General features: G+C 41.3%; 1 protein-coding gene across 1 annotated transcript in view; it reads right to left on the bottom strand.

Moving 5' to 3' along the window:
• The window catches only part of ERBB4 (v-erb-b2 avian erythroblastic leukemia viral oncogene homolog 4), a 580,731-nt gene that overhangs the window by 21,051 nt on the left and 547,776 nt on the right, over positions 1–11,904 (bottom strand). Inside the window, exons 23-26 of the mRNA XM_009329670.1 lie at positions 8,683–8,758; positions 6,587–6,733; positions 4,529–4,626; positions 2,003–2,173 (exon numbers count right to left, since the gene is read on the bottom strand). Of these exons, the coding sequence (XP_009327945.1) occupies positions 2,003–2,173; positions 4,529–4,626; positions 6,587–6,733; positions 8,683–8,758 (492 nt within the window). The remainder of the gene's footprint in view (positions 1–2,002; positions 2,174–4,528; positions 4,627–6,586; positions 6,734–8,682; positions 8,759–11,904) is intronic.

Genomic DNA, 11,904 nt, shown 5'->3' with positions numbered 1-11,904 from the left:
GGCTGCCCAGGGAAGTGGTTGAGTCACCATCCCTGGAAGTATTTAAAAGACGGGTAGATGAGGCGCTTAGGGACATGGTTTAGTGGGCATGGTGGTGTTGGGTTGATGGTTGAACTCGATGATCTTGGAGGTCTCTTCCAACCTTTAATGATTCTATGATTTCAGATCAGCATCAACAGTAAAAATTAACTCTTGTTGCCATAAAGAGGAAGTTTCTTGCTTATTGCTAAATCGTGCATCATCCCCTCATGCATCACCACTCCTTCACTGCCTTTCAGTGATGCAGGAGAAATGCTACGTGAATCCAGCTTAGCCTTAATGATTCTATGATTTCAGATCAGCATCAACAGTAAAAATTAACTCTTGTTGCCATAAAGAGGAAGTTTCTTGCTTATTGCTAAATCGTGCATCATCCCCTCATGCATCACCACTCCTTCACTGCCTTTCAGTGATGCAGGAGAAATGCTACGTGAATCCAGCTTAGCCAGTGGGACTACCACCCAGTCTCTTCCAAGGACCTCTCTAGTCTCCTTGCCTTTAAAAACAGTAGCAATTTCCTTATGAATTGACTGGATATTATTTAAGATCAGATTTTGTCTTCCTTATTCCAGAAAAGTGCTGCTTTACTCAGGAGAGGTGAAAGAACTTCATGCAGTGTATGGTCAGAGCATGAACACTGATCTGGTTTATACACTCTTAGCTCCTTCACTTACCTCTTCCCTCCCTCACATGGTGTAATCAGTTCAGACCAGGGTGTGAATTTGGAACTACCTCGGCTAAGGACAAATGCCCAAAAGGTTTCTAAAGCATGAGGAATAAACACCAACATTTCAATGAGACTCCACTGAGTATTTAAAATGTGACTTTCTGCTAAAAGGAGCATGGAGAGAAAACAAACAAACAAACAAACAAGTCCCTAATAACTAAATACATCTGATGCTTGTGCGAATGTCCTCACGTTAGTAATGTATTTCACCATCTCTTAGTTTTGTGAGAAGGGGTGGCACCTAAACTGTTAAAAGGACGGAGCCAAGCGCAGGAACAGGCAGAGGTCAGAGCTTCAGGCAGGGAGCTCAGGAGTCAAAAGGAATTCTGGAAACCTGAACTCAGGTCCCCACCTGCAGCAGGGCTCCTGTGGCACTGAGGCTGAGGCGTTTAGGACAGGATCCAATTCACCAGAGCTCAGGCACCAGGTCTGAGACTGCTCTGGAGCTGCCAGTAGTCAGTGGATAGAGAAAGACACCTCCAGAAAGTAGCTCTTCCCACTGTAAATGTCCAAGACAGGCAACAATAATCACCCACAGGACGCACCCACTCTTCTCCAAGGACATGAAATGAAGTCTAGATGAAGAGCTTAGATTATATCCCTATCTTTTTGATGGTTAGAGTTACGTGAGCTGAATTCCACCTGAACACTCTCTGTGCCTCAGCTCCCCTTGTAAAATCAACAGCATTTTCTCCCCTGACAGGGATGTTATGAAGATCAACATGCTAAAATCTGGGATGTGCTCAGCAAAAACACATGCTTGTGAAGGAGGGCCATGAAAGCATCACATACAAACAGGAAAAGGGGCTGGGTCTGAAATCTGGCTCCAGACACAAAAGCAGCATTATCTATATATTCCAGCTGCCCTCAGTTACATCAGTGCCAACCCTGTCAAGACAACAGGACTGCAGGGATGGGAGAATCAGAGCTATGCACTTCCTGGCCAGGATGGTACGCAACTGAGAAACAACACTGCTTGACTTCACAAGCCTCAGCTGTGCTTTCAGGACAGGCAGTTCAACTTGAGCCTTTGTTCACTCAAGGCTGAGCTATTAATTTAGAATTCACTGAGGCACAATGAACAGGGAACCCAGTGACAACGTTTTTATAGTCACTCTCCATACAATGGAAACTTGTGATTCCCAAGGCAACTCTGACCTGTGTTTGATTAGTGTACTTAAATCTCCACCTTTGCTTTTATAATAACCAGTATTTTCTGTCAGAGCTTGCTCTTACCCTGTTGGAATCAATTCTTGTCCTGGAGGTGTAGATGGGAGGAGGGATGTTGAAGGCTTGAGGAACAAGATACTCTTCAGCATCCATCATATCTTCCAGATCTTCCTCATCAAGAAGGTTTTGGAAGAACTTGCTGTCATTTGGGCTTGGGAGCTTCATACGATCATCTCCCTAAATAGGTTGTATTGAGAGAGGAAAATGGTCAAAAGATGGATTAATTTCCCAAACAGGGAACTTCAGCCTTCGTCATGCCCTGGCAGCCAGGCTGCAGGGACCACACATGCTGCTTTGTTTGTTCTAAAGCACCACATCCACATCATTTGTTTTGATTTTTTTTACTGGGAATATGATGACAGAAAGAGAATAACTGCATAAATCAAGCAAAGTCATTTTTTGGCGTTCTTGTGATCAAGCTTTTATTCTTTCTTCTCTCTTTTTCCCATACAAGCTCAGTTTCTGACCCAAGTTCTGTTAAGGCCTGATGTATTTTGTGAAATATCTCAGCTATTTAGGCTCATATGAGGGGAAAATAACATGGAAACTGCTGTGTCTGGGTGTTTGCTTTATTTTCATTTAGGGACTTAGAGGCTAAATTTCCCTCTCATCCACATGGAAAGTTCTGCAGAATATAACAGAGCTGAAAGCAATAAAAATCAACCCGGGGAACAACAGCAACAACAATGAGAGGTGTTTTTATTGAAATAGCATCTACAAGCTCGGGAGGCAAATCAGGGCTGCACTTTGCTTGGTGCCACAAAACATCACAAAAGGCAGCCCATGCCCCAGACACCTAACAGCCCATAGAAATGATGCTAACTTAACTGCATGGCTAAAGAACGGCCTCCCACTCTGCAAGAATTATTATGCAACGTGTGGAATCCAGCAGGGAATGATGGGTATGCTACAGGGTGCATACAGACCGGTTTAAAAGCTCAACAGCAAGCTTGTTATTCTTGATTGCATCTGGGGGCAATGGCGAGTCATAATGGCAGAGATACCAGTGCAATGGAGTCACCCTGGTTTCTCCTCAAGAAGCACATGGCCTATATTGTCTGCAAGGATCACTGGAGAAGAAGCTTCACAGAATGAAATACCCACCAGACTATACAACAGGGGAGGGAAGGGCAGGGGAGAGAAAGGAGGGAAGAGGTATTTGGAATAGGGAAACATGTCCTATATAATGAAGTAATTTAATCAGACTGATTTTTCCAGAATCACTTGTATCAGCTGAACTTACAATTTAACACAGTGGGGAATACTGCAAGAGAAATTCCACATTCAGCACCACAAATCCTCTTGACTAGTATTTTACTTTTCAAATATATTTTACTTCTCCTCAAGCTGTAGGAGAGTAGCGTACATTCACACTGTGCAATAATACACCATGAGTAGGCCAGCATGTCTACACAGTGAAATGAAACACCATACGGTGAGACTAGCACTAGATCCAGAAGCAATCAGGAGACATAAAGTGGCAGTGACTGTACTTCTGGAGACTCTTCAGCTAGGAATTGTTATGTCAGTGTGAAGCTAAGGACCAGCTGGATGTATCTCTGCCCTGGACTCCATGATGTGGAGCAGATACAGAATGAGATATAGCATGAGAGTATCATTACCTAGATCAAACTAATTCCATGCTTTGGTCTCTGGTGTTTCAACATCACCTTACTTCTTTTAATTTTTCATTTTCATTTGAACTGCTCACACACTGGGACCATCTAAGGACCTTACCAAATAGTTGAGATTCATTTTCTGTGGCTTGAGTCGGAGTTGTAATAAACACATATACAACTCTAGGCTTCTGCAGAATGTAGGAGTGAAAGGACAAAAATTTCCACAGATGCCTGTACTCAGGGCATACACAGCTCCAGCTAGATGTAGTCAACAGATATGGACACAGTGGTATTGCCACAGTGTAGGCATCACATTTCATGTGATGAATCATGCTCATGTGGGTCTATCGTAGGGACTGTGAAGCAGTACAGAGCCTACACAGCCTAAGGAAGACACAGAGGGAAGCTCCTCTCTAGTGTGAGAGGTACCAATGTGACACAACTCCCTGTCTTCTGAGAAACCTTTATGTTTAGGCTATGAAAAGAAACTTTCTTATGATCTCAGCAGTGCAGGGAAGTGTCTTCAGGGTAATCCCCTGAGATTCAGCCTAAGCAATTGTAGAACCAAACAAGCCCTGGGTCTAAAGTAGGTCCACTGTCCACTGACAGACAAATCTTGTCCCCATTTTCATGAGAGAATGAAAAGTACTGAGCAGCTTGCAAAGCCAGATCCTGCATATGTACTCATAAATACAAGCTTAGGAAGTTAATTTCAGATTATTTTATTATTATTATTATTTTTGAGGTACTGACACTGGCCATTCTACTTCATTCTTGTATAGTACTGTGGTCACTGTTTGCTTTAAGTTCAAGAGCACCTTGAACTTAAGGGGCTTGCCTTTGAATCTCTTAACAGTCAGGTTTGGCAGACAGAATTCTTTTTTTTTCCCCCTGATGTTGCAGAGTTGCTTACCTGAATTACTAGGTATCTCTGAGGGTCTCGAGCCATTCTAGAGAATTCAGCAGCCAGCTCCTTGAATTTCGGCCGACTGTCAGCATCAATCATCCAGCCTGGGGACAGATGAAAGACAAGAAAGAAAACAGTTAATTGCCAAGGGAAGAAATAATTTAGTTTTTAAAAATGCACAAGTTTGAAGTCCTTGATGTCCTTGATAGCTCTGGCCTAAAGAAAAGTTGCAATAAAGAGCCCAGAAGAATGGAAAGCTAGAACACTATGATGCATCTAAAATGGAAAACATCTGGTCTTGGCCAGAGAAGACTAGATTGTTCCACACTGCATGGATTTCTTCTTAATTTGCTCTGAGCTCCTGTTTCCCATCCCCAAAACAGAGACAGCAACAATGCCTTGGAATTTTCTGTGTCTATCTTGCCCATTTAGATGTCAGCTCTGACTGTCTTTTACTATGGATGTGTCCAACCTCTAATATAATGAATCTGATCTCATCTGAGTCTAGTGGGTTTATTACAAAGTTACTACTAAATACAATTTTACTTTAACTGACCGACTGTTCCACAGTGACTTAGATTAAAAAGATCTGTTCAACAGATCTACAGGATGACTGACCTCACATCTGCCTTTCAGGTAATTCTGCATTCACGTGTCCGCATCATTAACACAGACCTTACAAAGGCATTAGATGCTATTTTAATTGAGTAAGGGTGATTCTTTTGTCCTTCACTCTCCAAGAAACATTCATTAAGAACAACAATTCTCAATCCCTGCTAATGCTATTTCCCTGCTAATACTACTTGCAAAACAAGCAAGTAGTATAGGCAGTCACCACCAGCAACTAGTTTATCTCAGTGTCAGCTTTTTCTAATGGAAGATCCTATCAGCAGCTTCCCAAGAACATGTTCTCATTTGCCAGGGAGGCTAAATGAAGCAGGCCTTATCTCCTTCGTGCTGTTTAACTGAAGAAGTGACTAACACAGGAAAAACAAAGCTACTATAGCCTGTAAAGAATTTCACACAAACATTACAGGACTAAGTCTGTACGTCTAGCTGTAACTTCCTGTCTTCCAGAATACCCCATCTACTAGGACTTCCTTTTGTCCACTGAGATTTGCTTCATACTCATCAGAAATCCTATCAGATGGAACATTTTTACACTCAACCAACATGAACCCCTTGCACTATTCAGACAATTTCCATACCTGCATGCACAGTACAACTGTTTTCAGAAAATAGGTTATTTACCTCTTCTAGTTTTATTTTCTTTCTTTCAGTGTATTTGTGTACAAAGCAAAAGGGAAAGGACTATATAAGATGGATGAGATGTCTGTATGTTAATCTCACCTAAATTAAGTCAGAAACACCAGAGAGATGTTCCTAATTCTTTTTAAATTAGAAGCATAGCCTTGGAGGATACTGTCAGTAGTGTGGGTACCTTGGAGATAAAAGGGTAGGAAGAAACCATGTGCAGACTGTTTTCCTTTTTTGCTAAAGTAAAAATATTCATAAATTATTGTACTGGACTAAGAATGATAAAAAATTATCCTCTCTGTAGCATTTCTTGTATTAATTTAATTTTACTTTCTGTTATTACTATTGCAGTAATCATTCTTGTTACTAACAATAAAACATTCACGCTTTCTTTCCTCAATATTTGGAACCAGCATTACTCCTCACAACCTTTACTGGCTGGGTATCCATGTACCATAATTATGTTTAATACTATCTTTTTTAACATCAAAATCAATTGTCATGGAAATGACAAGGGTTTACAATAACAATCACACAATTTTGACTTCACAGCAAGAATATGAGATACCATCTGACAGTAATAAGAAGCTGAGCTAACTCAACCCTTCATGGCTAAATTCGTATCTTTTGCAATTGCAAAAAATGTGCATACAGTATTTAAATGGAATTTACAGTATCTTGGGAAACTTTTGTTTGGAAGCAGCCTGTCCTATTACCCAGCATTGTCACAGACTATAGATGCAAATGTTCTAAAACAGTGTCCCTCTTGCACTGAGCATAGGGATATTAAAAGCGACAATTACTTACACTTCACCATCACCATATAAACATCAATAGTGCAGATAGGAGGTTGGGGCAACCGCTCTCCCTTCTCCAAGAGGTCAGGGATCTCTCGAGTTGGGATTCCATCGTAAGGCTTCCCACCAAAGGTCATAAGCTCCCAGATAGTGACTCCTAGACAGAAAAAAAGTGTTAAGATTTGAGGTCATCCTACTCAGATTCCTTCACAATTTCTTACAGCGCAGTATTCTGGCCCAGTTCTGGACTGCAATGTCTTCTTCATTACCAGTGCCTGTAAAAACACTAAAGTTTGGTCAGCCATTTAAAAAGCTCCAGAAAATGGTGACACAGTACTTTGTGTTAAACTTCAAAAGCAACTTCCCTCATTTTTATTGGGGTAAGAAGCAGCATGATAGATCTGAGGCACAAGAGAAAGGTCTAAGACAAATAAATGGTGGTAAAGTAAATGGATGCAATAACAAAAGAATGCATTGCACTCTTTTATCATAAGAAAAGGGAAAATGAATGGCTGATGTACTCTATTATTTTAAGGGGAAAAAACACAGATGTTCCCTAACTTAGAGCATCAATTTCCCACAAAGGTACAGCAGTGAGTAACATTATGTCATTGTCTTTGCCTTGTAAGTCATTCACAGCCACTTGTATTATTTTTTTCCTTAAATCACCTTATGGATTTGAATTATGATAGTGCTGTGCTTCAAAACCAAGATTCTGTTTTTGAATAGCCATAGGATTTGTTTTGACATCAGAGCTGGAAATAAAGATCATATATCATAAGTAACAGAATTAATCCCCCAACAAAATCTTAAATATTGAAAATGCTGCTTTCACACCAGTTTAACTTTTATCTTCATTGCAAAGGTCATTTTAAACATTCCTCCAGATCAGTAACCATATTTTGCCAGCTGTCATACTAATGTGAAAGATGATGGGCAAAATTACCATATGTATAAAACACATTTATTTCACCCTCATTCCCCTCTTTGTTAATGTTCAGTAACTATAACTTGCCAATTGTTTTTGGTCTTGTCCTTTCCGATTATAGATATTCTGGGCTTCCTGCATTTAAAATGAATTTCATAAATGGAGGCATATTTTTTTCCTACGTGATACGGGTTATACAGAATTTGAGCAGAAAGAGCAGCTTTACATGATCAATTTAACTTTCATATGTTTTTCTCAGCTGAATAGAAGAGGGCAGTCAACCAGTCACTGCAAACAGTGTCTTTTGCTGCTACCCACAGGTAAAAGTGAGTAATGAATAGAATTGTACACCTTTTTGTTTCAAAACGATATGGCAACAGGAAATGCAAATAGGAGTCCAAAGCCCTAGATACTGCTAAAAAATTCCACTTACAAAGGTATACACGATTTTATTATTAATAGCTATATTAGATAAACAGGCAGACAGCTCAGCAGATGTGGCATAAAAGCTCATCTGGATAACAGAATTAACAACAGTGAATGAACATCTCCTTTCTCAAATGTGACTTTTTTTGGTGTGTGTGGAGTCCACATGAGCTGACCTGCCTAACCAATTCCCAAGTTATCTGTGAAATTAAATGGAAGCTTGTTTTAGTTAGCTTGGAGAGCTCATCTCTTTCTCTTCTTTCTCTTGCTGTATTTGCTCTGTATTATGACAGATTCCCTTTTATCTTACTGTAGGTAGAGAAAGTCCCATAAGCCTGAAAATGTTTCTTGACATTCATGGCTTTTAGAGTTAAGATTTTCAAAGGATTGCTGAAAATTATGACCTGCAGCTGTATTTTTATGAATCTGTGGCTGAGCTGAAAGAGGCCTTCTTCAGTCATAATAATCAGCCAAACTGCTACCAGCCCAGACCTTATGGCAGTCATCCCAGCTGGGACATCATGATAAAGTATTTTAGTGAGGGAAGTAACGTGGGAGACAAGTAACAATTGCTGTTTAGAGTTACACATTAAAAAAAAAAAAAAAGAGGCAAGAAAAAGAAAAAAAAAGGAAGAGCAAAAACTACTGGAATTAACTCCTCTAGAAAAAGAGCGTATCTTTAACACAGTAACACAACTTGGTTTAATGCTTTACAAGAGACAAATTTTTAAACTGATCACATGAAGATTTACCATAGCTCCAAACATCACTCTGATGGGTAAATTTCCTGTAGTGTATGCACTCCAGAGCCATCCACTTAATTGGCATCTAGGGAAGGACAAGAGAAATGTAACCTTAGAAATATAATATTAAAACAATACAGATGCATACTGTATGTAGACATCAGCTTCCTCTCTCTTTCCTTTTTCAACTGCAAGCTTAAAAAAACCCAGCACTACCTAGCAGAGGAAATGGTTGTTCCTGCCCTCTAGAATGGGGCTTTGCCTCATAAAACATATGGAGGTGAGAAATACGAATGAGTTATCTGCAGAACTTCTCATACCACCCAGATTTTACTGATTCAGATGTAGTAGAACAACTCATTTTTTCATCATACCTGTGTAAAGATGGGATCAATGCAAAAATTACATCCAATCCCCCTAAATCTGAAGTGCAGCAGAGAAGGTGGAATGCAGAAGCTCTTTTGCCTCAACAGTTTGCAAAACCAGACACTGCTATCTCAATTGCTCTCTAATGAGGCTAGTTAATAATGCGGTGTCCATAATACTTCACAGTCCACATAATCATCATCAAACAGGCAATAGGAGTATTTACAGGGCTTAATTTCTAACTCCTAATATTCGTTAGGAACTTAGCCTTCCCAGTTCTCTGTATCATTACTGCAGTGAGAAAAGTTGCTCCTGAAAGCAAGTCAAAAGTCCCGAGTTAGCCTTTGGCTCTGAATCACCCCTGGGGGGAGGTCATCTCTTCTGACAGAGAAGGCTATGTAGGCAAACACAAACCTAGGTTTCGCATAAGGATTCACCCTCTTGAGTTCACGTTAAAATGAGATTCACGGTGTTTCCTCTTCCTGAGCTGGGCCTGTGAGGCACAGTCTTGCAGTCCATTAATTTCTAATGGACAGACATTAAAAACAGATTTTTACCTGGCATCGACTTGTATGGGTCGCCTCTAATTTGGAACTATGGAAGATGTACTGGAATAAACTAGAGAGATATGTAACTGCACACAAAATCTGAACAGATGGTGGGTGTAAAAGCAGAGGATGTGTCTTCATTCAAACCCTTATGAAAACACCTTCCATGAAGTTGACTAATGAACATACCCTATACAGTTATGGCAAAAATAGCACTCTTTAATAAAGGTTGGCTTAGCACTTGCAAAGACAGTTCATCCTCCTCCACTAAACTCTGCAGAAGTGTATCGCTTTCGTTCCCATTAAATACAACTGGGTCGTTCCAAACTTGAAGAATTGCTGAAGTGGCAAAGTTGCATTGCTGATCATGGCATAACTCACGTTGGAAGAGACCTCAGGAGGTCTCTAGTCCAACCTCAGGCTCAAAGCAGGTTCACCTATGAGATCAGACCAAGTTACTCAGGGCTTTACCCACTCTGGACTTGAAAATCTCCAAGGATGGAAACTGCACCACGTCCCTGGGCAACCTGATCAACCGCTTGATTGTTCTCATGGTGAAAAGTTTTTCCTTTTATCCAGTCTGAATCTGTCTTAGCATGCTCTCAATACAACTTTAAGCTGCAAATGTCTTCGGGATTTCACAGAATGCTTCTCTGGAACTGGGAAGTGACACATCTGACATGTAAATCCTGCTCCAGAACTCCCAGCTGTGTGACTGGCTTCACAAGTCCAAGACACCATCTAACAGCTGCCAGGGAACAGCTGGTATGCAAGGACCAGGTAATTTTCTGTCATTCACTGGCTGATGGAGGGAAGAGGCAGAGGGGTTACTGAAGAGGTCATTAGAGAACTGAAGGAATAAGGGAAGACTGCCAAAATTCCACCTTTGTTGCCAAGCGGTCTTTTTACTGGGGAAATGGGAAAGCACCAGTGACTCCTTTCAAGCTCTTCACCTCATCGACTGAAATGCCGATGTAATCCACGCAACAGCTCCCAAGGGCAACAGCCACACAAATAAAGCAGCAGCCCATCCAGGAGAAAAGCACACACCGGCAACAGCTGCTTGTCCCAGACAAGGGCATGAGTGAGCACAGAAAAACACAGATAGCAAGTAGACAGAAAGCAAACTGAACATTCAGGAAAAGGAATGACAGGAGACGCAGAAACCCTTAGGATTTTGTGACAGGTTGAAATGTGGAATTTCAAGATGTTTAGGGAGCAGCCGGCAGCAGTATATACTTACAGCCTTTGCTTACAGCCTTCTGAATTTTATAACGCATTAATCTGAAGGCATTAGAAATGAGGTGCGGCACTACGTGGATGTTGTGCGGCATGCTGAAAAGTAATACGGGAAAACGTCTAGTTTAAAAATTATCCTCAAGCTAGCTTTTTAGTGGCCTGGCATTCAGCATGACACTGGAGACTTGGATGCAAGAAATAGCATACGCAGGCTCTTCCAATGTGATAGAAGAGGTGGCTCTTTGCTGAGCATATGTACACTCTCACATGCTACAAATACAAACATGTTCTGTGGCCTTCTTTTTGTTTTCTGGAAAATTACTTGTTTGGGAAAATGGGACTGCAAGTTATGTAATAACTGCAAGTTATTACAGAGAAAGGGTCTTGGCAGAAATGTCCTAGAACATCTGTCACTTGTTGAACTGACTTCAGAAGTCTTCAAAACTTCAAGGGCAACAAGAAAAGCTTCTATAGATACGTTGGGGATAAAAGAAAGACAAGGGAAAATGTGGGCCCTCTCTGGAACAAAAGGGGAGACTTGGTTACCCGGGACACGGAGAAGGCACCAGGGACATCAAGGGCAACAAGAAAAGATTCTACAGGTACGTCGGGGATAAAAGGAAGATGAGGGAAAATGTGGGCCCTCTCCGGAATGAAATTGGAGACCTGGTTACCCAGGATATGGAGAAGGCAGAGGTACTCAATGACTTTTTTGCTTTGGTCTTCACTGGCAAGTGCTCGAGCGTCACCGCCCAAGCTGCAGAAGGCAAAGGCGGGGACTGGGCGAATGAAGAGCCGCCCACTGTGGGAGAACATCAGGTTTGAGACCATCTAAGGCACCTGAAGGTGCACAAGTCCATGGGACCCGATGGGATGCATCTGTGGGTCCTGAAGGAACTGGCGAGTGAAGTTGCTAAGCCACTATCCATCATATTTGAGAAGTCGTGGCAGTCCGGTGAAGTTCCCACTGACTGGAAAAGGGGAAACGTAACCCCCGTTTTTAAAAAGGGAAAAAAGGAAGACCTGGGGAACTACAGGCCAGTCAGTGTCACGTCTGTGCCTGGGAAGATCATGGAAG

Source organism: Pygoscelis adeliae, unplaced genomic scaffold, assembly GCF_000699105.1.
Source record: "Pygoscelis adeliae isolate BGI_AS28 unplaced genomic scaffold, ASM69910v1 Scaffold7, whole genome shotgun sequence".
Lineage (NCBI taxonomy): Eukaryota > Metazoa > Chordata > Aves > Sphenisciformes > Spheniscidae > Pygoscelis > Pygoscelis adeliae.
The sequence above is the reverse complement of the archived record's forward strand: the minus strand, read 5'-3'. Positions and strand labels throughout refer to the sequence as shown.